Source organism: Poecilia reticulata, chromosome 22, assembly GCF_904066995.2.
Source record: "Poecilia reticulata chromosome 22, P_reticulata-male-v2, whole genome shotgun sequence".
NCBI lineage: Eukaryota > Metazoa > Chordata > Actinopteri > Cyprinodontiformes > Poeciliidae > Poecilia > Poecilia reticulata.
This window is the reverse complement of record NC_088851.1, coordinates 19357415-19383384: the sequence shown is the minus strand read 5'-3', so window position 1 is coordinate 19383384 and position 25970 is coordinate 19357415. Positions and strand designations below refer to the sequence as shown.

The following is a 25970-nucleotide window of genomic DNA, read 5'->3' as shown; positions in this document are numbered from 1 at the left end:
ACTTTTAAACTGTTGTTTTACTATTTATTCATTCTGGCTTTGCAGAACGAGGTCGTCTGATCACTTTTGGTTGCAACAAGTACGGGCAGCTAGGTGTGAAAGACTTCAAGCGGCACCAAGGTGTCATGGTCCTTGTTGGACCATTTGGAGGGAAGATTGTAAGCAAAGCGTCTTGTGGAGATGGATTCACCATCGCAGCTACTGAAGGTAAGAAAATTCTCCTGTACAAAATATGGTAGCTGTCATCTGTTAAGGTTTTATGTCAAACCTTGTGACCTTGCATCAGATTATTGGTTCATCAGGTATGTCGCACTGCTTTTTTCCTTTGCAGACAGCCAGATCTTTGCATGGGGAAATGCAGGAAATGGGAGACTTGGAATGCCTGCAGATAAAGGATTTGGTTCCGAGGTTTGTCCTGCCATGCCAAGGCCAATATTTGGTTCCCTTCACCATGTACCTGACCTCTCCTGCCGTGGCTGGCATACCATTATCATAATGGGTAAGTTATTAGAAACACATTGAAAACACTTCTCTGACAAAACAAATCAGAACAGAAGAATAATTGAAAATTTCTTTTTTTTTCTATTCTCTAGAAAAAGTGCTCAACTCGAAAACCATCCGTTCAAACAGCAGTGGAATATCAATCGGTATGCCTTTTAGTCACCATCAAACAGAAATGGTGATCTTTGGATTGGCCTAATGACTCTGTATGATTGTGTCTACATTAAGGGCTCGCTCAGGAGGCGTTGACGTCAATGGAGGACCTGGATGTAGAGCCTGGATTGGAAACACAATGTCGTGATGGTAGTCTTGGAGGAACTCGAGAAGTAAACACAGAGGACATCCTGGAAGCACCAATGATGACATTTGGAAACCAAACCGGGGACAGTTCTTGTCCTCTGTGGCTTAGAAAGGTTTGCTATAGAGCAGCACCAGTCACATGACATCTTTCAGATATTTTTTATCTAGCCTTAATGGTACTAGTACTAATACTAAAATCGGGCAGTTATGAAGCAGGGTTGTACTTGTAAATTAAAAGTTAAACAAAGGGTTGAAAGGTTTTACATTTCAAACTGTCTGGTGTTCCCAGTCTCATGCGGAATATTGTCTTATATCAACAGCAATTTTTTTCTACTTTCCAGTTTGTACAAGACTTATTAAAAAAATTAAAACTGTATGTGGTTCTTGCCCAATAGGAACTTGAGGATGCAGAGTTTATCCCAATGCCAGATGAGTCTGAACAGTCTGATCAAGGCCAACTTGCCTCCTTTTCTAAAAGCGTAACTCGGCCGTATGAAGAGCTGAAGGAGCTCAAGGCAGCAGCAGAAGCTGTTACCAACGAGGTAGGATCAGTAGTAAAAAAAAAAAACCCTCCCATTTTCTTATTTTTTTTATTTAAACAAAATCATGATCTGTTTGTTCAAAATTCTGATTTTGTGACGGTTCAAAACTGAAGACTCATTTTCTGGCCCTGCAGACAAGACGGATGAGCTACGACAAAGTAAAATGTTTGGATGGGGGCACAAATGGAGAATATAGTGCCTGCTGCAAAGCCAGCAGTGAGGTGGTTAAGGTATAAGATTCACCCTATCATCAGTGCAAGTCATGATCTTTTAATTCAACCCAGAGTATGAATGACAATTCAACACATTTTACAGCTGAAAGAAACACTCGCCCATCAAGAGAAGAGGATCGAGGTGCTTGAGAAACAGGTCTTTTTTTTTTTTTCCTCTATCACAATTTTTACAAGCTACGGTTGCATCTAAATTAAATATATTGTCAAAATTCGTAATTGTTTGTGTTTTCTAAACAAATTATAGGGGAACATTTTAAATAGATAAATAAAAATTAGAGATGTGCCGATCAGGTTTTTTCCTGTCAATACCGATACCGATCACCCATGAGGGCCGATCACCGATACCGATCACATAATTATTATTATTGTTTTAATCATAAGCACTACCGGTTACATTATGTGTAAAAAGGAACCATGAATTCACAACAATTTAGACAAAAACTTGTTTTTAATAACTTTTTCCAAGAAGAAAACTAAACAAAGCAAGCATTGTGCAAATTGTACTGCTATCGGTAATACTATCGTTAACAGACTGAAAACATATGAAGGCTAAATAATGCACAGAGCCAAAATAAAACCTCTCAACATTGCCAAAAGATTTAAGTATAAAACTTAACATTCAAAAGCAAATACAGGATCCATTACAATAAACAATCCAGAGTTACTGAATGAAAACTTCCTGATAGCATGGCGGCTAGTTGATTACTGCTAGTTCTGAGTGGCTGTTTCTGACTGAGCGAAGTAATTATGCAGAACAGAGAGGAGATCCATTATTTTTTCAGAGATTATCTGTCTCATGTTAGGACAGCGAAAGTTTTAATACGTCTGTAAAATGTATTTTTTTTTTTAGGTTAGATGCTGCAGCTTTAAGCAGAGGTTCGGTGTGAGAGTCATTACCAGGTGGAGCAGAAGCGGCGCTCCGTCTGTGAAATATTACTACCTGTAGCGCGTAGTAGCGGTTTAACAGCGAGAGCAGAACCAGCGTCTTACACCACAGCTCGAAGACTTAAATAATTTTGCGGGTTATTTGTTTAGCTTTATGACCGTCATGCTAATCCGGGTGAGTGTTTGTAGCTGTGCGCTGCTTTACCTGCTATCTGATCCTCCATATGTCTTTTTTACTGCTGTGAGCCTCGATGTAGCCAAACTCCGTCAAGTATGGCATTGTTTGTATGTCGTACTAGCTTCGTTGTGTTGATGCATTTTGACCTGCTTCAATTTTCCGCCGCAACACGCAAACTTCCCCATTCACTCAGTGCGTTATTAGTTCCATTAATAGTTCCAGGATTTGTTGCTGCACGTTTGCGCAGATTGAAGGAAAGAGGAGACCAGCTGCACAGGCAGGCTGCGTAATGAGAAGCAGGTGATCGGTTTGTGTGATCGGCAACAAGAGACCGTGATCGGTGATCACCGATCATGCACTTTTTCACGGAAATCGGCCGATTATGATCGGTGGCCGATCAATCGGCACACCTCTAATAAAAAATAATCCAAATTCACAACTAAAGCCTCCTTTCACAACTACTGCAGTTATTATTCAAGCTCAGTACATACTCAGTGTTGCAATCTAGGGCTTTATTAGTTTCAGATATATGGCAGTCCAGATATTTGGAATACCTCAAATATTTGCCATATTTCTAGCATTGTTTCATTGCATGCTAGAAATACGGCAAAGACAAAAAAATGAGTCACTAACTGCTTGGACAAACATAAATCATAAAACACTAGCAGAAACATAGTATTCAACTATTGGTGGATAGTTTGCTAGCTTAAAGGTAAAGGAACATCTTTTACATCTCGAGATGGCAGAGAGCTGAAGATCACTACGACGGTGCGCTCTAGTAGAGCATGAAGATGCTTAGCATGAGGAGGTTGAATTCCCAGAATTGATTACTTATTAAAAGTTACATTTTACATTCAAATTGTGTAATATTTGTTCTCTTGAGCTACTTTAATAGTTCTTGTTTGATTTGTATTTGCTTCCGTCCAGTTGTATATTTTTGCCCTTTCAGATCAAGGAGCAGCAGAAGGAAAACGAACGGCTTTGGGCAGCAATCAATCGCTCCACGCTGCAGGGAAAAGAGCGAGACAGAAACGGAAACCGTCGTTCCGAACCAATGTCGAGCAAAGGAGGGAGTGGGAGAAGATCTGGATTCACAAATCACGGTGGCAGATCAGCTGGAGCCAGCGTGTGAGGTTAAAACCAGACGTATGATACAGTTTTACATGATGTAATGTGTATTGCATGCACACCTGTTTTCTCCGGGGTGTATTGATCCAGCTTGTTTCGGCAGACTGAAGTGTTGGCTGGACACTTCAGTCTGTTTGGTGGTTCAACATGAACCACCAAAGCTTAATATCTGTGAGACAATCTGACGACAGGGTTGTCAGGCGGTCTGGACGTCAGCTCTGCCTCTGAACGGTTTTTGCATCGAGTCTTCAGTTAGTTGGGACTCAAATATTTGTGTTTGTTCACATAATGGGGAAGACCAGCTCCTGCAGCTGTTTGCTAATGGATCCCACGTGAGGTGGGCAGCTTGTGTGAACACAGGACTTTCTTATAAATCACATATTTTCACTGTGTTGATTATCTTCAGCGGCCTTAAAAATATAGCCTCTTTATAGCCTCTTAAAAGGCAAGATATTTAACATCTTGCCTTTCACAGTTAGATATATGTTACTTCAAAAACATGCATGTTCTGTTTAAAATAAAAAAAGAATTGTGTGAAAACACAAAACTACTGATTTATTTTTGTAACACATTTATGCCTCTTGATCTTCTTAAATTCAGCATGTGTCTGTCTACTTTGGGAGTTCTGAACACTTGAACAGTTTCTCTGAGCTTTATTACATGTGATCCTTGTAACATTTATTTTACACTCGACCCTGCTAGAAGTTTTCCTTTGTTGCTTTTAAAGGCTATTTTTCTTGTGTACTTTCTGAATATGTATTGTACCTTTTTCTGCATCATTTATAAAAGAAGAACTGTTTCGTTGGGTTCTGAATGTTTGATTTTATTTTATTTGGGGAAGTTTGGGTTTGCTTTTGACATGTGTGTACTAGAGGTGTGCCGATCGATTGGCCGATTTCCGTGAAAAAGTGTATGATCGGGGATCGCCGATCATGGTCTCTTGTTGCCGATCACACAAACCAATCACCTGCATCTCAATTCGCAGCCTGCCTGTGCAGCTGGTCTCTTCTCTTCACACTGCGCAAACACGCAGCAACAAATCCTAAGCGATGTCGTGTGAAACTATAACGCATTGAGTGAATGGGGAAGTTTGCATGTTGCGGCGGAAAATTGAAGCACGTGGGGTGAAGCAAGTCAAAATGCATCAACACGACGAATCTAATATGGCATAAAAAACGATGTCATACTTGACGGAGTTTGGCTACATCGAGTCTCACAGCAATAAAAAAAAAAGACATGGAGCGATTAGATGGCGGGTAAAGCTCTCACCCGGATTAGCATGACGGTCAGAAAGCTAAACAAATAACCCGCAAAATTATTTAAGTCATCAAGCTGCTATGTAAGATGCTGGTTCTGCTCTCGTGTTGAACCGCTGCTACGGCAACAGCGGTTCACCGTAGCTCCTTCTGTGAAATAGACGGAGCTACGGTGAACCGCGGTTGAACCGTAGCCGCTTCTGCTCCATCTGGTAATGACTCTCACACCGAACCTCTGTTTAAAGCTGCAGCATCTAACTTAAAAAAATAAATTTTACATACGTATTAAAACTTTTGCTGTCCTAACATGAGACAGATAATCTCTGAAAAAGTAATCGATCGATCTCCCTGTTCTGCATAATTACTCCGTTCAGTCAGAAACAGTCAATCAGAACTAGCAGTAATCAGCTAGCCACAGTGCTATCAGGAAGTTTTCATTCAGTAACTCGGGTGGCTTAAGGTGGCTCTTTATTGTAATGGAACCTGTATTTGCCTTTGAATGTTAAGTTTTATACTTGAATTTCTTTGGCGAGGTTTTATTTTGACTTTTTGCATTATTTAGCCTCTTCACAGCCTTCATAAGTTTTCAGTCTGTTAAAGATGGTATTACTGCTAGCAGTACAATTTGCACAATGCCTGTTTTGTTTTTTTCTTGGAAAAAGTTATTAAAAAAAAGTTTTTGTCTAAATTAAGGTGAATTCATGGTTCGATTTTCCACATAATGTAACTGGTAGTGCTTATGATTAAAAAAATAAAAATTATGTGATCGGTATTGGTGATTGGCCCTCATGGGTGATCAGAATCGGCAGGAAAAAACCTGATCGGCACATCTCTAGTATGTACAGTAAGTCCACCCTCAATTTCCTCTGGAGATGGAGGATTTTCATACGTTTGCAGGTTATTCCTCAGATCTTTTGGGATCGCTGTCTTGATGTAGATTGAATCATTTTACCATCTAGACTTGTTTTTTATTATTATTATTATTATTTTCTCTTAAACAGCTGGCAGTACTGCTTTGCTTAGTACAATATTGTCCTAATAATGCAAAGGACAGTGTATTTTGTACCTTTATCTAATTTTACTCTATTTCTACAGCAGATGTGTAGAATTTTTCAATTCATAAAATGCATTTTTTTTTTCTTATTGTGTTTGTGTTTACTTTGAGCACTTTATCTTGTATCCTTTTGAATTTCTAAGGGAATATTTTGTTATGAAACTCATGACCAGGACTGTTTCTTTGCCTTCAAAGTTAATAAAACCTAACCCGTGGGGGTGTGAGCTGTCTGCAGTGTACACTTGTGATATATCTGGTGTAGTAAACTGTAGCAACCCAATGAATTTGGAAAGTTTGCAGATATCACAACACTGTGCCTTTAGGGAGATGTTTTATTTGGCCATTTTAGCCTTTAATGTTCTGACTATATTTGCTTCTGTTCACTTATATTTCATCATGACTCTGTTTCTTTTGTTTTGTGTACAAGCCAGAAATAAATAAAACAAAGCTGCCTAAAACGGTTAACATTTATTTTTGTACATTCATTTTTTTTCAAAGAAAATTTGCAATCTCTTGCCCTGGTAGTAGAGGGGGTCATTTGATAACAGGAAATCTGAAGGTCCATGTTTTATTTGGGTCATCTTGGCCTTTAATTTCCAGCGTGGAGTTGACCCCTGCAGAGGTCACACATCTTTCCTCGTGATATTGTAATTTCTTCCTCATAACCTGAAAAAAAACACATCTTTTTAAGTACCAGTTACAGTATTTACATTAAACATTTGCAATCACATTTGAACTGTAAACTCCGCTATATGAATGTTGATCAAGCCCAATGACATAATGCTGTTTTAATTAGATTCCTCTAGTCCTTCAAACTTGGGTGTTGATGGGAATGCAGAATCGACTTTTATTTTTTTAGCAAGATTGACCAATATTCCAGTCCTTTTTTCTGCTTATTCCATGAGAGACACTTCCAGCGGTCTCTATGGCATGTATCTATGTAACCCATGTCCTACATTCATCTGTGTAGTGGCTCTTTGCTTCAAAATTCCCCTTCAACTCTTGAATTATCTGAGACACTGAATTCTGAGTTTTCATTATCTGTAAGCGATAATCATCAAAATTACAATAAATAATGGTTTGAAACAGATATCACTCTATGTGCAACAATTCTTCATATGAGTTTAATTTACTAAAGTTTGACAAAAACAAACATTTTCGCAATGCATTTCTTTAGATGCCCCTGTAATGACATTTAATTGCTTGAACTAATTCCGTATATAGAATACGATTTAAACTTTGAGTGAAATTATTGAAACAGAGATGGACCTGTAATTAAAAACCTTCAACTTTTAAAAGTATGCTGGAATTGGTATTGGAAATTTCTTGATCACCAGAGGATTTTTACCCTGGTACCTTTAAAGATGCATCACTGGCTTACCTCTGAACTTTTGCTTTTCCAGTACTCCCCTTATTTTATTCCTTTCTTCCTATGAGCAGATGTGTTATAAACTGGACGAGATCTTTTCAGCTTTGAACAGATCCTGGTATGTGTCTCCAGCCGTTCACTTCTGAACATCCTGTTGCAGGTTTTGCAGGGAAGAAACTTCAAGGTGTCATCGGCCATAAAAGTCTCTGTGAGATCTACCGGTTGTTGATCTTTGCTTCTTTGAGATGAGTTAGAAACCAGTAGTGGAGCTGATTCTGTAGACAGTTCTCGTTCTTCTCTTCTTTGGGTTTCTGTGGCCGTTCTATGAACAGGTTTAAGAACACTCTTCTGGTGTATGTTCTGCTTATCACCTGAACCATTGGGACTCTTATGAAGCATCTTTTTGTATTTCTTCTCTCTCATCCAAGTTGTGTTGCCCAGAGACGGCTGGTTTTGTTCACTGTGTTTTTCATCTACTTCTTCCCACATTTTGCAATGTTTTTCACCTACAGTTTTTCCTCTGAGAGGCTCTTTTGCATGCAGGGTTATACTTTTCACTTTTTGTTTAATGACTTCCCCTCTGGCCTGCTGTACTTCGTATGTGTTTTTCATTTGATCTCCAGTCCTGGGATTTTCTTTATTTCTTGATCTGGTAAAGTTGCCATGGCAGTCTGCTTCTTCTATGTCAATAAAGTGAGATATCTTGGATTTTTGAGGTTTTTCCTGTTTGCTTTCTTCACTGTGCTGCCTCTCAAATCTGCTCTTGAACACATCACCTGTTTGTGTGTTTCCACCGTCATACTGGATTGATTTCCTTATTGTTTGCTCTACCTTCCCCAGCTTCTCCAGCAGTATTCGCTCTTTGGCATAAATTTCTCCATCCATCTCCAGCTCTCCACTGGGCATTCTTTGGGAGGTTTTCCTTGATCTTCTGATATTTCTGATGACATCAGAATGATATTTTTCAGGCAAAAAATTGCTCCTTTCCTGTGTTGAAATACAAATTTTCTCAAAATCATCCAAACCAAGAGGGACTTGTTTCCTAGGTGCTCGTCTGTGGATTATAGCCTTGTTTGGAAATGGGTGGTCCACTCTATCTGCTTTCTTCTTAGAGACAAAATCACAGTGTACATCTCCAGAGCTGCACTGCTTTTGAAAGTCATATTGTCCTGTGAAATTCATCCTGTGTTCATTGCTGTTGAGCATCTTGCTCTTGATAATTCCCACTAGATGTTTCTGTAAATATCTACAAAAAATATAGGAATCAGATTAGATTACAAAAAATGATGAATGTTATCTACTTGACTTTTTACACCTTAAACATTTTTGTAATTTTTCATGTTACAACCACACGCCAGTATATTTTATTGGGAATCAATTCAATTCAAAAAATACTTTATTAATCTCAGAGGGAAATTATATGTTGAAACTTATATTACACAATGTTCTTCAAAGAGGAGTTGTTGACGTTGATGGTTGTGGGTAGGAAAGCTCTCCTGTAGCTCTTTGTATTACAACAATTCTGAAACGCCTCCGACTGAAGTCACTGTGGTTGTATAATAGGGTTCTCCATAACTTACTTGATTTTGTGAAGGACCCTCCTTTGCACCTTCGTCTCCAGTTGCTCCACAGTATAGTTCCACTAGCAGATTTTTCACTTAAAAAATAAGAAAGATGTCTTTCTATGAGTGAAACAAATTGCCAGTGGAACTTGTACTTTTATTTTTTATCTATATTGAAGAATTGTTGATTCAAAACGTGCTTATAGTTCTTGCTGAAAAGTAACTTATAAGTTAGTACTGTCTTTTTTCAGTGTACTAAGATATTTTCACTAGAACCGGCCCAAAAATACTTGGTAAGATTGTGTGTTTTTGCAGTATATATTCTGCTTTGTGACTGATATTTGTGGTTGTACAGGGACAAAAAGTGACAGTTAAACACTTTTGCAAGACTTTTGCAACACTAGTGCTCAGCTCCACTTTAAGTCCACTTGTTGTTCCTCATAAGATCCAAAATTAGCTGTTATGAGAAATTTCAACTTTGCATCATTATACATGTAATTACCAGTTTAAAAACAGTATGATAAAATCTAAAGTTTTAAAGTAATTATATTTATTAAGAAATAAATATTTGAATTATTTAAAAAAAAAAGCAAACTGAAATATAACTTTCAAAAGAGAATTGAAAGAAAATACGTCAGAGTTTATAGATTAAAAAATAGAAAGGCATAAACAACATGGATAAACAACACTATTGAAACAGATGTGTTGGGACTGTTCATCTTCGGACGGACATTATTTTTGTATTAATGCGATGTCAAATTGAGAAGAATAATCTATTTACTTACCAGTAAAAAAAAAAAAAAAAAAGACGTCGGTAAGATATATTTCAATGTAAGAACGTGGTATAAATAGATGTCTCCGCTTAATGCGTCTTCATCATAGCATAAAAAGCAACGTCCTTCAACGTTTACATTTGTTGCCTAGAAACCAAGCGTGTCTCTGATTGGCCCTTCAAAAACGTCACTTCCTGAAATGGAGTCACGTATGTTTTAAAATCGAGATCATTCCATGCACTGCTGTTGTTTCAACATTTATCAACGTTTGTCTTATTTATCTAAATTGTTGGACCCAGGACCATCTTCATCCTGGACAGATAAAACTGGCAGAAATAGAAACAAGCTGTGAAAACAGAAGGTAATAATGCTAGCCTAGCTTGCTGTAGATTTAAATGACCAACCATGTTGATGTATTTCTCTCATTCATAACGACTCATTTTCTTCTTCATAGGTCCGTTATGTCCGGTGAAGGCTTAATTTCGGTGGATTATGAAATTTTTGGCAAGGTGCAAGGAGTATTTTTTCGAAAATACACACAAGTGAGTTTAATATTGATGGGGGCTCGTTTGATTTTGTTTTGACTAAGATCAAAACCTAAAATCACGATGACATTTAGCCGTTTAGTCTTCTGTTTGTATTCCTTACATGGGTTTTGATTAATGCCACTACCCTTCATCTCAGGTAATTGTGATAGACCTGCGTGTGAAGGGTTAGTTTTTGACTTCTGCTTAGTTAGATATCGAAAACGCATACACATACAAATTTATGTTGCTGCACCTCTGCAGAAATTTTTGAAAAAATATGGTGCGTTCACACCAAACGCGTTTTGTTTGAGCTTCAGGCGCGTCTGGTTTACATTCAAAGTCAATGCGGAGACGCGTCGAGGGCCGATGTGTAGCGTCTATCGCGGCGTGATTTTAACCGTTTTGAGCGTTAACGGTTAAAACGCATCTCCACATAGACTTTGAATGTAAACCAGACGCGCGAAACGCTAGATGTAGAGCAAAAATGTCAATCGTCTGCATTCAAAGTGCACACGTGTCGAACTTGGAAGTGTCGGATGCGTTTTTGCCGGGCATTACACGTTTGGTGTGAACGCACCATTATGATAGGAGATGCAAACCAATCAAATATTTTGCCGGTAAAGTGGGACTAGTCTAACTACTCAAAATAAAATAACCAAAAACCACTCTAGATTAAACTGACTTACCCAAACCAAAAATACACACCAAATTTGTACTCATTACAGGATTCAAATGGGGCGAAAGTACCTCCTTTGCTATTCTTTCTTTAGCACAAAATTCTGGCAGATCAGAAAGTCTCAACAAGTCTCATGAATAACGGGGAACATCAAGGGCCAAGATACCCTGTCGTTGGGCAGTCCAAATCTGCCCAATGGATGAGTCTTCCTCAAAGTGTTTTGAAGGTTGACTGGTTTGTTGTTCCATACCTGGTCTGATAAGCGGACATAGCCTGAATAGACTTGCAACGGTAGTTTCAGACTGGGCAAAATACAAATGCACAGTTTTCCGGTTAGCAAACGCTTGCAACAGGGATAAAATCTTATCACACAATTGCTAAACTGTTAGTGAAAGTTATATGAAACACTATCAAGAAGGAAGTTGCTCACTCCATCCTTCCTTACAGCATATTACACCTTTTTAAACCAGGTCTCAAAAATAGAATGGTCATCCGAGTAGACATCTTGGATGACCCATTTAATTTGATATCCCTGAGGAAAAAATATCTAGTTACAGTGTAAAGTCCCCCTAATGTGGCACAACACTGTACTTTCTGTAATATTCTAACTGCTTGCTCAGCTGTTGCACTGCTTTGCTCATCTATATATTTCATCTTATACCATATTCTCTTTAATTACTGTCCAGGCTGAAGGGACAAAGCTTGGCCTAGTTGGATGGGTCCAAAACACAGAAGCAGGAACCGTGAAGGGGCAGCTACAAGGTCCACGCAGCGAGGTGGAAAAAATGCAAGAGTGGTTGAAACTGACAGGGAGCCCCAAGTCCCACATCACCAAGGCCGAGTTCAAGAACCAGAAAACTATTGAGAGCCTAGAGCACTCCTCTTTCAGAATAATCAAATGAATTCAGCTATTTGTTGTCTTTAATATTAATATTTATGCTATTAACTATTTTTTTAGCTGGTTGTATTTAAAGCACTAAAGTAAAAATGTATGCATTGTATGTTTGAACTCCTAAATTTGATCATATCATATAATTTATTTATTTCAAAATGCCTTGAACATGTTTCTCGTAGTTAGAACTGCATTGTTCTAAGAAGATAACTTGATGGAGGGGATTTTTAGCAGAACTGGTTAGTGATATAAATATGTTTGATGTAGAGAGGAACTCTGATTTATATTACCCTGTTGTTTTTGCCTTCTAAATTAAAATTTGTGGTTATTTGCTTCAAGTGTCACAATGGAAGAAAACATTTTAGTCGGAATGGCGTTGCCTTCTTTTAGCATAAAAAAAAAGTGTGTACATCTGTGTAATATATTACCTTGACCCTGTCAGAGTTCTTTCAGCTAGGGAAGTGCACAAAAAGTACACATTATTGTGATTAGTATTAAAAAATTAACAACTATAATTAAACAAAATAATATTGTAGAATTGTTGGTGAGAAGCATCCTCAACCATTGGTGATTAAACAAATATTTGTCATGTTTATTTTTGATTGATTTAAGTCATTAGTTTATTGTCAAATGTTCAAAAGAAACACCTTTGGCTGCCATATCTTCGTTGTGTTAAAACAGAGCACTCACACAATTCAACCGAACCTAACTCGCTTGGGGCTCCACTAATTATACTTTTTACTGAACAAAATGCCACACACAATATGGCGGCGACGATCCCGTTTTCTCCTAAAGCTTCAAGGGAGGTTGATTCCGCTTTGTGATTGGTTGACGCATGGACGCTAAACTCAAGCCATTTTACAACGAGCCAAAAGGTGGCGGTATTCGTTTCAGCTGTTAGCAGAAAACTGTTAAAAGTAACGTCTTTTTTTGTGCAACGTTGACTGTATACGACAGACAAGGTATTTTCACAGTTTAAATTTTATTAGGGGCATGCCATAGCAATGCATAAGGAGAGCAGTACTGACTTGCGAAGCAAGTCAGTACTGCCTCCATGCATTGCATGGCAGGCACCTATTGTTCTACACCCAATAGAACGCCTCTTTATTATTTATTATTCTTCCATCACCGTTAATGCGGCTCGTACCGCTGCGTGCCCAACCACAAAAGTGGTATCAAATCGTGCGGCTCGATGCCGGCATTATTGCTATTACTTTTATTGGGGATCGGAGTTACGACGGCGACGTAAGAAGCGAAAAACGAGCGAAATTTCCAACTGCCGAACCCTTAGAGTGTAACTGACACCAACTGCCGCTTTTTTAGAGTGAGGAACATGGTGGAATTTTGACCCAAAAATAATTTTGAAATCGTTCTCATGGCCGTAAAACTTGTGCTATTGGTATGAAAGTTGGTCAGGAGATAGCACCGCATGTCTGCTCCGGTAAAATGTTTTCAAAATTTCTCTAGGGCTTACGGTTTTCTGTCCAGGTGCTTCAGAGCAAAGTGACGGGACATGACCAACTGACGCTCCCCCTCAGTGTTTAATATAGGTTTTTGAAAAATTACTGAGCTCACCACACACCATTTTTCTCTCATCAGTGCAATTATTGTGAATGACCTACAGATATGAATCACGGGACTATCGGAGACGACAAGTAGCCCTCTCATACGCTTCAAACGGTTTTTGGATTGGCCTAACGGTTCCCGAACGGGAAGGGGTCGTTCAGACTGCTTTTTTCATTAAAAGTGACTGGGTGTTCTCAAAGTTGCATGAAGTGTCTCTCACACACACACAGCAGTTGGCAGAGGCTTGATCGCTATGGCAACTGCTGGTTTGGCCTACAAGGTCTCTGTAGTTCTAAACATGGTGGAACACCTTAATACAGAGGGCAGAGCAGAAGGTCAGAACTACAACATGGCAGATCATTCAGTTATTACAGAGGAGGGCTGAGCTGGAATGTAGAGCTACTTGCTGTTTTGGGCATTATATTGGTGGATTAACCAAACCACTGTTACACATTGGATTAGTGTGTCTATTTAAAATGAAGCTTACTGAAAATTTCAAAATAAAAGCCCTGACATTTTTCACATCAGGTTATTGGTCTTTTGGGCTTTATGGGACTGGTTTAAACAAACCATAGTTGCACATTGAATTAGAGTGGTCATTAAAATGAAGCTTACTGAAAGTTTCAAATTAAAAGTCTGCCTATTCCTCTAGTGTTAGTGCACCGCCGAAGGCGGTGCAATAATATTAGCCTTTTTTATGTTATTTATTTCTCAGGATAGTGAACTGCCTTGCGCAGCAAGGCAGTTCATTAACATTAGCACAAACATTAGCATTTGAGCCCCCTTGACTATATGCTTCACACGGTTTTCGGATCACTCTAAAAGATCCTGAATAGGATGGAGATGTTTGGACTGCTTTGTTCAGATAAACTAACTGCTTCAAACAGTTAGAATCTGTTTATCCCTTTGTGTCTCACTCACAAGATAGTTGAGCTGCTCTTTAGAACTACAATGACTGAAGGTCAGAACTACAACATGGCGTAACTCTCAAATAGCACATAGTGATGAGCTGGCTCTTAGATCTGCTTGCTGTATGGGGCATTATATAGCTGGATTAACCAAACCACAGTTACACATTGGATTAGTGTGTAATCCACTGTAAATAAAAAAGCTATTGTAAAGCTATTGTAAATAAAGCTTACTGAAACTTTCAAAATAAAAGCCTTGACATTTTTCACATCAGGTCATTGCTCTTTTGGCCTTTATGTGACTGGTTTAAACAAACTACAGTAACACAATGAATTGGTGTGGTAGTTAAAAAGATGCTAACTGAAAGTTTCAAAATAAAAGTCTGCATATTCCTCTCGTGTTTGTGCACCGCCATAGGCGGTGCAATAATATAAGCTTTTTTTATGTTATTTATTTCTCAGGATAGTGAACTGCCTTGCACAGCAAGGCAGTTCATTAACATTAGCACAAACATTAGCATTTCACTTTCTTTGACTAGTGTACTAGCACTTTTACCTAAAGTTAGCTATTAGCTAATTTTTTCATTTATTAGACATGTTTAGTATAGTGAATAGCGCACATAAAATGAAAACAACATGGTCCTGTTGCTCCACATGCTACTGCCAGCATTTAGGCTAACATTAGCATATTGGCTAATTTTAGCTCATGCATTAATTTTAACATAATGAATGGTACAAGTACAGCTTAGTCAACATGCTTCTGCCTCTCTACAGGTTATTGACTACGTTGCAGCATACTTTAGCATTAACGCAAATTTTTAAAATCATAACGCTGCGTCCAAGCCGACGGGCACACTTTGGCATGCCCCTTTAAAATTTCTGCAGGAATTTTCTAGTTTCAGATTATTTCCTTCATTAAGTCGCTCAACCTTTGATTTTTTTTAAATGTATTTTATTGAAATATTTAGAACGAGTTTGCTTGGTTGCAACGGTTAACTTTAAAAACCCCGACAGGCCTCTCGCCTCGTATTTTTGAAGTAAAGAGCCAGAAATGTAAAGAAAAGTAAAACGAAGGAGCATAATGATAAGGTGTTTGCCAGCGGAGGTTCGGGGGAAACTTCGCTCCGGTGTGGCCATCCCGTCCCTCCAGCAGTGCGTGGAGGAGCTCGTTTTAAATGGCATCGATGCTGGAGCCACCTGTGTAGGGGTCAGGATGGACATGGAGGCGTTTAAAGTCCAGGTGATCGACAATGGATCTGGGATGACCGCTGAGGACATGGAGCGAGTGGGAACCAGATACCACACAAGTAAATGCAGCTGTATTGAAGACCTAGAGAACCTGAAATGTTATGGCTTCAGAGGAGAAGCGTTGGCGAGCATAGTTTCTTTAGCTACGCTTGTTGAAATCTCCTCCCGGACCAGACTGTCAGTGAAAACCCATGTTAAACTGTTCAAGGACGGACAGGGCATGGACGTCTTCGAAGCAGAGGCGGCTCGACCCTCCGCAGGAACGACTGTTATCATCTGCAACTTCTTCCACAACATGCCAGTCCGGAGGAAGAGAGTGGATGCAGTCCTGGAGGTTGAGAGGATCAGACAAAGAGTGGAGGCTGTGTCCCTGATGCATCCTTCTGTGTCCTTCACCCTGAAGAATGACTGCACAGGGGCCATGATGGTGCAGCTTCCCAAAGCCAGAGACACCTACCACCGCTTTGTGCAGATACACAACCTGACTCGGGCAGAGAAACTGGGAGAGATCAGCCACACACACAAGCAGTTTGAGGTGACTGGCTATCTAGGCAAAGAGGGACACTACAACAACAGCCTGCAGTATCTGTACGTGAACGACAGGCTTCTGCTGAAAACACGGATCCACAAGCTGCTAAACTGTCTCCTCCGCAGGCTGAGCAGCTCAAACCAGAAGCACGACAGCCCAGACGGGACATCTGTGACCCGGAGTCCAAAGCTTAAGCGAAACCAGGATCAATATGGAGTCTATGTCATCAATATAAAATGTTCTTACTCTGAGTATGATATTTGTCTTGAGCCAGCAAAAACTCTGGTGGAGTTCAAAGACTGGGATGGGGTTTTGCTTTGCGTAGAAGAAGCAGTGAAGGCTTTTCTGAGGAGGGAGAACTTGGTCTCTCTCTTTTCTCAAGAGGACTTGGACTGTGTGTCCCCTAAGGTTTTTAGTACTGAAAGAACAGATCAAAAAGTGGAAACTGAGACAGCTGGCCAAGGAGCTGTTGGCACTTCCACGCTGGACTGCAGCGTTGGAACGAAAGTGGCATCTAATTTTGTTCATCGTAGGAGAGCAGATGACAGCGTTTGCCTAGAGTCAGACCTGATTGAGAGCAGAGCTGATGAAGCTCAACGATATGAACAGATGGAGATTGCTTTCAGTGAATGCAAGGAGACACCACAACGTGATCTGCAGCCTGCATCAACTGATATAAACAAAGGCGAGCTAGCATTCACCGAAGCCCCTGACAATTTAGACAAAGAAAAGAGACAAGACTGTGCAGAGGAAGAAACCCAGCAGAGCACTAGTGATTCGCATTTACCCATCAGCCAAATTTCAGTGTCTCAGCTCGATTTGAACTTTAATAAACAAATATTGCAGCGTCCTGGCAGAAAGATTAGATTGTCTGACCCATATGTTCACCAAAGTCTCTCGATTGAAAATGTATCTCACGGTGACAAGCCTTTGTTTCAGGTTCAAGATTTGGGGCAGAATTGTAAGGAGAAATTAACTGCATCAAAGCATAAAATGACACTTGAATCAAACCGAGACTTTGCTGCTTTCGTCCCCTCAAAGATTCCCAGAGTTATTCCTGTTGAGAAGTTAGCAACATTCAAGCAGCCTGGATCGCTTGATAAGTTTAGACAAACATACAATAAGTCTGTTAAGATGAAATTTCAGCATCCTCAGCCACAGAATGACACTCATGTATTCCAGACATCAAGCTTTGCTAAAAATCCTCACAGTTTGTCTGCTTTTGAAGAAAATAATCAAGATCAAGTTTCAGACTCTCGAGAAGAAGGGAAAGCACAGACCATCTCCCTAAACCCAGCAACACTCACAGCTAATCACAGGAAAAGTAAAATATCTTTGGCAGCTAAACTTTGTCACTTAAAACGGCATATGACAGAAGATGAAGAACCCTTTCAGCACATTCATGGGAATATTTCAGAGGGCAAAAACAGTCTCACTTTATCTACAGATGACACGCAGTACAGGCTCAGCAGTCTGAGTCCACAGAACCACAAAGTTCCCGTTGACCCTTCATCGGACAGCAGGTGTAAACAACTGGCTGGTGATGAGGGTGACTCGGGAAGTAATGACTGGCTCCATCATTACGATGCATCTGTTGGAAAAACTGTTTATATCAACAAAAAGACTGGGCTCAGCAGATACGAGGAGCCAGCTTCAGAGGAAACACAAGTACCTTGTACATCTGATGTCTCCAACATGGCTGTTAGTGTCATCTCTGAGATGGGTGAGTTACTTCTCTGTTATATTTTAGCAACTGGTGTACATGCATAAAGGAGAAAGTAAGAATTCTTCAGTAATTTATTGTAAAAAGTTATTTTGTGTTGCCTTCTGTTTCCCTGTTGCTTAAATTGTAGGTGTGGAATACATGTGTTACCCATTTCAGCTGGATTTAGTGTTGCCTTTCCTGCCTACATCCGGGCAAGGAAGAGTGATTAGCTCAGGGACTGACTGTAGAGGTACATCACAGACAGATTAATCACTGTTCGAGGGGGAGGTGTCTTCCCAACTGTTCATACTTCTTACACTTTTTCACATTTTGTCACATTACAACCCTGGTGTACTTTATCTGGATTTTATCTGATAGACCAACTCAAAATAGTGCAGAAGCAGCAGGAAAAAGTTCCATGGTTTGCAGAGTTTTACCAATAAAAATGGAGGAGTAGTGGGTATTTGTATTTAGCCCCAGATTACTCTGATACCTCCAAGTAAAATCCAGTGCAACCCCTTAATCTTAAAGCAGAGTTATGTTATGAAACAATATCCCAAGCTATAATCATTTTAAAAAAAAAGAGGGGAAGGGGAAAGACATGTCCTCAGCAGTAGTAGGAAAACTCATCAGAATTCACAGGAAAATTAATGGAGCTAAATATAGAAAAGTCCAGAAAAAAAATAACTGTTTGAGCTTGAGGTGGAAGTTCACATTTCAGCAGAAAAATATTTCAGTGGACTTGTTGAGCTCAAGGCATAATCATGTATTAGAATGGCCCAGTCAAAGTCCAGACTTCTCAAAATCCAGAAGCAATGGCAAGAGCTGAAATTAATGTTAACAAGACACTCTTCATACAATCTGACTGAGCTTGAGCTATTTTTAGCCAGATGCCTCAAAAGACTTGCAGCTGTGATTTCGTTAAAAAGCACATCTCCAAATTACTGACTGAGGAATGAATGCAATTTTTTTTGCAACACTTCTCAATTTTTTTATTCATAAATTATTTTAAAACCATGCTTTATCTACTAGGTGTTGGTCTACTAATAAAATCCTATTAGCTTGTGCTCTGATTTGTGGCCGTGAGAGCAGGAATGTGGCTCACAATGTTACAGTTTGTGTTCCCTGTCCCTACAGACGATGCCGATCAGAGCGCCAACTCTCTTTCTGCATTGTACTCTAAATGGAAAAATCCAGTGTTTGTCCGCCCACCTACAGTAAGCAAAGCTTGAGGTTTAAGACGTTTGTGGTGATGTTCAAATGTTTAGCTGCTTCCTGCCACTCCAAGGATGCCATAATAAAACTTTTAATAGATTTTATATCTGTTTGTGAACCTGTGTTTTGACTATCAGGTTGGTGTGGATATATCCAGCGGACAAGCTGATGGACTAGCTGTGAAGATCCATAACATCCTCTTCCCGTACCGCTTTTCTAAGAATATGATCCACTCAATGAAGGTGAACTTATTCTTTTGCAACATTCATGTTTGTTTTATTTGCATTTATGAAATTAAAATGATTCTTTCTTATTTATCTTGTAGGTTGTTAATCAAGTGGATAAAAAGTTTCTTGCCTGCCTCATTAATGCAAGAGAAGGAGGTTCAGCAGCGCAGACTGAAAATGAAGGTATCGATTTTAAACTTTTTACCATCTCTTGGTTTTGTGACACAGTTTCAAAATAGTGTAAAAAAAGATTTTCCTCTTTTAAAATCACAGGAAATCTTCTGGTGTTGGTGGATCAACATGCAGCACATGAGAGAGTTCGGCTTGAAAATTTAGTTGCAGGTAAAAAAAGGGGGAAAAAAGGTGGACAGTGTTAAATCCTGCTTATCCACCTGATGTCAGGATCAGGAAAGCTGTGTAATAGCTAAACATTTTTACTTTAGATTCATATGAAGATGACCCAGATGCCAGTGGGAAGAAACGTCTTTGTTCATCAACAATTTTGCCACCTTTGGGGATCAGTGTGACGAAAGAGGAGCTCAGGCTGCTTAGGTGCTCTTTCCATGTTGTGGCTTTCAAAACCAACCATTGAAGATTTTATGATATTATAGCCACACAATTCAATGTATTTTAAACCTGTATACATTTCAAAACATTTTAGTAATATGCATCCATCCATCCATTTTTTTTTACACCCTTATCCCTTAGTGGGGTCGGGAGGGTTGCTGGTGCCTATCTCCAGCTAACGTTCCGGGCGAGAGGCAGGGTCACCCTGGACAGGTCGCCAGTCTGTCGCAGGGCAACACAGAGACAGACAGGACAAACAACCAACAAACAAACAACATTTTAGTAATAAAAAATGTTAAATTCATTTCACTATGTGCTTTTGTATTCACTCCTTTGTTTATTCTAAATAGAAGAATAATATAGTAACTGGTATTTTTACTGATGGGAGCACACTGCTTAAATCTTCACCCCCTTTGATGGCTTTGTTTGGTTTTCTCGAAGGTCTTCTCAGCCACAGTGGAGGAATTTGGGCCTTGAAGTTACTTTCTCAAAGACAGGAGCTCCGCAGGTGTTTGTGGGAAAGGTACCACTGTGCTTCATGGAGAAAGAGAGTAATGAGCTCAGGCGGGGCAGACCGTCTGTCATCAAGCCAGTTGTTGAGGTAAAAGATCAGATTCAAGGTGGTTTATAATAGTAAGATCAATAAATATGAGTTTTAATGTTCTGTTTGTCAACCTTGTTGCTTTTTTTTCTCAACTCAGGAGTATCTTCGAGAGCAGACTGAGGTAAAATGACATTGTTTTTGGATATCTCTTGTACAGCATTGATTTTTTTTATTTTATTAATACCCTTAATGAATATACAGTTTTTTCTTCTGTTGTCCTTTTTAAGTTGCTCCGTCTAACAGGCAGAGTCGGAGGAACTTTGCCCCTCACTGTTTTGAAAGTACTTGCCTCACTGGCATGCCATGGTAAAAAAATAAAAATAAATTATCACTGTTCTCTTGCCTTGTGTTTTTTACCAATGAGTCTGAAGTATTTTATCCTAATACCTGAATCTGCTGAAAAGGTGCCATCAAGTTTAATGACACTCTGAGCCGGGACGAGTGCTGCAGCCTGGTCGCATCCTTGTCTTCGTGCCAGCTGCCCTTCCAGTGCGCCCACGGCCGTCCCTCCATTGTTCCGCTAGTAGACATCCTTCATCTGGACAAGGACCAGAAGGTACCAGAAAGCATCTTTATTAAAACAATCTGTGGTTTAATCAGTTGTACGGCACTGAATTCTGATTGTGCTTATGCGTTTTTGTTTCTGTAGGATTTCCAGAAACCCAACCTGCAGAAGCTAAGAAGAATGTATAGAGCATGGGAGCTATATGGAGATAAATAAAAAAAGGTGTGCTTTAAACGTGTAGTTTACTGCAAATATAAAAGCTGTAATGTAGTTCAAACCTGATACACGATAAATAAGTTCTATATGCAAGACTGTTTGACAACTACATGGAAAAAAGTAGATAAGAGTAAATTTAAATGTAATGCATCACATACGAACACTACTTTTGCACTGTAGTGAATCATCTCTCCATGTTGGAAAATTGTAGTAATAGCAAAAAATACTTTGCTCAATATGTTTTTCATATGGATGAGCAAATAACAAAAACAAAACAATTATAACGAACAGCAAAAATCTTCTAACCTTTGCGGTTTTTAAAATTTTATGTGATGGACCTATGCAAAGTGGTGACCAATTTTCAAGTGGGAGGAAAGTGATGCATGGTTTTGATTTTGATTTTTTTTTTTTCTTATTTTTTTACAAATAAAAATCTTAACTGTGTGGCGTGCATATGTATTCAGCCACTAAGGCATTATTTCCAGAAGTCAAAAAAATGAGGAAGACGAAGATTTAGAGGTTGGTCTCCTCCAGCTATGCACATCAAGAGATAGAAATTTTGCCTGTTCTTTGCTAAACGATTTAAGCAAGTCTTTCGCCTTGGATTGTATAGTGTTCAAAACTTTGGATATTGTTCTTTAACTTGAACTTCCCTTGTGGTGAGGAAGTTCAAGTTAATGAAAAACAAGCTGAGGAGATCTTTACTGAACAGCTGCTTTTATGCTGAGATTCAATTACACACCGATGGCTTTTATTTACTAATTAACTGGGTTCTGATTTTATGGAGCGGTATCAGAGTAAAGGGGGTGAATGCAAATGCATGCCACGCTTTTAAGACATACTTTTTGTTGGCTTATCACTCAACTTCCCAAGACCTACAGTGAAGTTAGTAGTTGTACTGTGACAAAATGTGGTCTGAGTAGTTGTGGAAATCACTACCATTGTGCAACACTTGTGATGAGGAGGGGGGAAAAAAGCTCCAATCGTTTTCAATGTCCTAGTGGAAATGTCCTTGAGATTTTCGTGGCTGAGGCATCTGGCCTCAGAGTTTAGAGATGCAGATGTTCAGGTGGGAGGAAAGGATGTTGCTGCTCCAAGAGATCCTCCACTTCTAAATCCTCCTCCTCAGTTCCGGGTCATGTCACATGACTTCACAGCCCCCACACAAAAAGTCCAAAGTCCCTGCTAGATTGGATCGGTAATTTGGACAAAGTGGGCATGATGCTTTGCTGTGATTGGCGGTCAGGGGTAAAAAGGTGTCTGGGATTGGTAGAGTCGGTCTGTCCTTACCACCGATCTCATCTATTGTTTTTATTTTATCTGCGATGTAAACAATTGGAAGACATTGCATTAAAAAAAAAAATTCTTAAAAATATGTACTATTTTAGTAAGACGAAAGAGGCGACACAGAACCGTGTAATTTTATCGACGACGTGCATGATTTCTGCCGCTAAGAAATAAATATATATTTTTGGAAAATCGTGCAAAAATACATCATCTGGCTGCATCTGATCCACTCGGTCTCTGCAAAACGTGTAATTAAATGAATGCACGCACCCTTCACTGCGTGGGAATTATTGATGGAATCATGTCTCTAACTGCATATGGCCGATATTCTAATTATTTTCGCGATGAATTCGCATTTTGCCTTTGCCGTCTGCTAAATGTCTCAGTGATGCTCCTTTTTTCCGAGCATGTAGGCCTGTGTGTTTGAGTCCGCCTCCCCCTCCCCTCGATGGTACAGTCCTGGTTCATTCATAAAATTCTAGCAGGGCTTAATAGGAGGGGCTTGCATTCAAGTCATCCAGTTACCAGGTATATACCTGGAGAAAAGACACGCTCTCTGCCCAGCGGAAGTTCTCTCTCTATATATATATATATATATATATATATATATATTTGTCATTGAGCAGACCTCGTGTTGTTGTGTTTTATTTTTTGTTTATTCACTCTGATGTATAAAAACAACCAGACGCCTGATATGGATGCAGTCTCTCCAACCTTGCGGACAGAGTCTCCTGTCGGGACGCTCTGCCAGAAGACGCCAGAAGAGGCGAGCTCTCCAGCGTCTTCCTCGGAGAGCGGAGCCAAGGTATGAATGGCTTTGTTGATCATGTACATCACTGTTTTATAGCGGCAGGAGAAGGAGGAGGAGGCGCTTTTACAAGCATATAAAACCGATTTTAATGAGATCCACGTAAAAAAAAAAAAACGGCGCCCTGATGCTTACATTTTTTTTTTAAATCTTCGAGATGGTGGTTGGGGAGGGGAGGTGATTGATGGGATTTTTAATTAATTTGGATGGGCTAAAAAAAAAAATAATGTCAGCAGTATATTTTTGACGCATTGATTGAAACGGATCCATGTGCCGAAGATGATTCGGCTGTATATGGCGCGTTGTTGTTGTGGTTCCGACGTCCTGGGACCAATTGTGAGCGTGTCGATGCAGCGGTTCATTGAGAAAAAAAATAAATCCATTCAGGAGACTCCTCAGCAGCTCTGCGTCAGTGTTGACGTCAGGAACAATGATAAAGTCAAATATTGATCCGAAGAAGGCTATTTCTGGTGAGGGATATGTCAAAACAATACAACATCCAGGGCACCCTGTGTCTTCTGATCATATTGTAGGTTTTATTGGTGACAATAAGATCATAAAAAAAAAAAAAACAAGAGAGAAGAAAGAGACATCAGTAATCTTTTGTCAATTTCATGTTTTTCAGGAGGTCAGCCAGGATATGAGTGCTCAGGACAATCCATTTGTTCCAACAGTTACAGCAATATCCTCCACCCCAGATTTCCAGTGGATGGTCCAGCCTACGATTATTACATCTGTCTCCCCGTCTCTGGGCAGCAAGCAAGCCAATGAACCGCAAAGCTCTCACCAGGCAACACCCAAAGCAGGCGGGAGCAAGGGAAAAAATGCTGCCAGAAAGGGGAAAACGGAGCAGGTGAGAGTAGCTCAGATTAAGCCAATCTGCAGTCCAACAGAGGGAAAGAGGCAGAAATGTGAATTATACATGATGATGAGTTCCATGTGCTCATCAGTGCTGTCGTGTGCGCACTCCTCGACGGCTGTGTGCCTTCCTTAGGACGTCACTTTAAATTCAGGTCACAGCAAGTCTGCAACAATGATCTATTTTTAGACGCATTGCAGCGAAACATGCTTTTGCCCATTTTTCTTTGCTTTTTTTTGCCCCCTTTCCCGCCCCCCCCCAGCTTTAAGTGGGAATGGATGAAGTGGATGAGGAGATGCAGGCAGTAACTGAATCATTTCTTTCCTTCCCCAGCTGTCTCCAGAGGAGGAGGAGAAGAAGCGGATAAGACGGGAGAGGAATAAAATGGCTGCAGCAAAGTGTCGCAACAGACGGAGGGAGCTCACAGATACGCTGCAAGCTGTAAGTAAACAGTGAGGCATTTACTCAGCTGTCATTTGCACTTACGGCTGCGCGTCTGTCCACGTGGATGATTTTGGATGTCGATCTTTCTGAAGGAGACCGACAAGCTGGAGGAGGAAAAAGCAGCCCTGGAGACGGAAATAGCCAACCTGCTCAAAGAGAAAGAGCGCCTCGAGTTCATCCTCGCCACACATAAATCAGTATGCCAGATCCCAGAGGAGCTGGAGTCCATTTTACAGGCTTCGGTGAGTTCCCCAGAGCTGCCGCCCAGTCCGGATGAGGACAGGCTTCAGGATGAAGGCATCCAGGAAGCTCCTTCACTCCAGGACATGGACATCCCCAGTGATCCGTCCACAGCCATCTCTGGGAACTCCAATATCTTGCTGTGTGCCAACGCTGAAATCAACATCTCCGATCTGGAGCCCTCCCTGGACATTAAGGAGGGGCTACTAGACAATATCCTACCCAGTCTGGAGGACAGGATCCCCATGGAGACGGCTCGATCAGTGCCAGACATAGACCTGAGCAGCTCCCTCGGCGTCTCGGACTGGGAGACCCTGTATAAGTCTGTCTCCTGTGACCTGGAGCCTCTCAGCACTCCGGTGGTGACCTCCACCCCCACCTGCAGCAGCTACCTGTCTGTGTTCACGTTTGCGTGTCCCGAGCTGGACTCTCTCGCGGAGGAGGAACTGGACGGCCTTAAAGGCGGTCTGAGCAAGGCTGAATCCGTTGATATTCTGAACTCACCAACGCTTCTCGCCTTGTAATCCACAGAGAAAGGGAAGAGATCTGCTGATCTGTTTTTTTGGGGTTTTTTTTTTTTGGTTTGCAGGTACCTGACTTTAAAATGAAATCAACAACATATGCCCAGATATGCTGTAACTGTTCAAGGAATACCTAAATGAATTGTCTTGTGTTTGACTGAGTATGCATATAAACTTTGTTCTGATACTTAGCCAACAGAGTGATGTAGCTAAAAGCATGGCTGTTAATTCAACAAGAAGGACTGACGATTTGGTTTCAAAAACGCATGCAGAGGAAATCCAAATAATTTTCAAAGCTTATCTATAGGTATTCATGATCTGTTAATGGATCTAAAGTGTACTGTGCAATTTGATGTATCTGTATGGTGTTTTTTGTGCCAAAAGTGTATTGATCGCTGTATGCATTTACATATTCATCCATACCTCAATGTCATCAGCTGTGCTTTGTTGAAATGTTGAAAGTTTTCCATGAAAACATCCAGTGCTATACACTATATATTAATATATATATCTATTGAGATGTAACTTTTATTTATTTTTTTACCTTTCAGATTTTGACTTATTTGTCAACATTTAAAAAAAAAAGAGAGCATTGATTGCTTATCTATGCTGCTGACTAATAATAAATCTATGTTTCCAATGGTG

General features: G+C 40.0%; 5 protein-coding genes across 10 annotated transcripts in view; 4 read left to right on the top strand and 1 right to left on the bottom strand.

The window, feature by feature from the left end:
- The window catches only part of nek9 (NIMA related kinase 9), a 12655-nt gene extending 6107 nt beyond the window's left edge, over positions 1-6548 (top strand). Inside the window, exons 16-23 of the mRNA XM_008400247.3 lie at positions 46-207; positions 332-499; positions 594-647; positions 730-914; positions 1197-1343; positions 1478-1573; positions 1659-1712; positions 3589-6548. Of these exons, the coding sequence (XP_008398469.2) occupies positions 46-207; positions 332-499; positions 594-647; positions 730-914; positions 1197-1343; positions 1478-1573; positions 1659-1712; positions 3589-3771 (1049 nt within the window). The 3' untranslated portion in view covers positions 3772-6548. The remainder of the gene's footprint in view (positions 1-45; positions 208-331; positions 500-593; positions 648-729; positions 915-1196; positions 1344-1477; positions 1574-1658; positions 1713-3588) is intronic.
- LOC103459042 (uncharacterized) lies at positions 6527-20933 on the bottom strand. Of its 3 annotated transcripts, none has more exons than XM_081603381.1 (3): positions 20833-20933; positions 7459-8692; positions 6527-6743 (listed from the first exon to the last, which is right to left on the bottom strand). In XM_081603381.1, exon 2 carries the CDS (start codon positions 8650-8652, stop codon positions 7489-7491), a length of 1164 nt encoding a protein of 387 aa, XP_081459507.1. In that variant the 5' UTR covers positions 8653-8692; positions 20833-20933; the 3' UTR covers positions 6527-6743; positions 7459-7488. The 3 variants fall into 3 exon arrangements, with proteins under 3 accessions (XP_081459507.1, XP_008398471.2, XP_008398470.2); XM_008400249.3 differs by lacking the exon at positions 20833-20933 and adding an exon at positions 9794-9995; XM_008400248.3 differs by lacking the exon at positions 20833-20933 and adding an exon at positions 9027-9451.
- acyp1 (acylphosphatase 1, erythrocyte (common) type) lies at positions 9974-12209 on the top strand. Its single transcript, XM_008400250.3, has 3 exons — positions 9974-10142; positions 10236-10323; positions 11671-12209. Exons 2-3 carry the CDS (start codon positions 10243-10245, stop codon positions 11884-11886), a joined length of 297 nt encoding a protein of 98 aa, XP_008398472.1. The 5' UTR covers positions 9974-10142; positions 10236-10242; the 3' UTR covers positions 11887-12209.
- mlh3 (mutL homolog 3 (E. coli)) lies at positions 15253-23209 on the top strand. 4 transcript variants are annotated; one of them, XM_008400254.3, is made up of 13 exons: positions 15253-17850; positions 17981-18082; positions 18970-19049; positions 19185-19289; positions 19373-19457; positions 19548-19616; positions 19718-19826; positions 20283-20442; positions 20543-20566; positions 20673-20751; positions 20850-21001; positions 21095-21172; positions 23139-23209. In XM_008400254.3, exons 1-12 carry the CDS (start codon positions 15432-15434, stop codon positions 21164-21166), a joined length of 3456 nt encoding a protein of 1151 aa, XP_008398476.2. In that variant the 5' UTR covers positions 15253-15431; the 3' UTR covers positions 21167-21172; positions 23139-23209. The 4 variants fall into 4 exon arrangements, 3 of the variants coding, with proteins under 3 accessions (XP_008398476.2, XP_008398475.2, XP_008398477.2); XM_008400253.3 differs by lacking the exon at positions 23139-23209 and having other exon boundaries at positions 21095-21610; XR_532663.3 differs by lacking the exons at positions 21095-21172; positions 23139-23209 and having other exon boundaries at positions 20647-20751; positions 20850-20989.
- On the top strand, positions 22515-25970 carry LOC103459044 (protein c-Fos-like). Its single transcript, XM_008400251.3, has 4 exons — positions 22515-23258; positions 23887-24114; positions 24454-24561; positions 24657-25970. Exons 1-4 carry the CDS (start codon positions 23121-23123, stop codon positions 25326-25328), a joined length of 1146 nt encoding a protein of 381 aa, XP_008398473.1. The 5' UTR covers positions 22515-23120; the 3' UTR covers positions 25329-25970.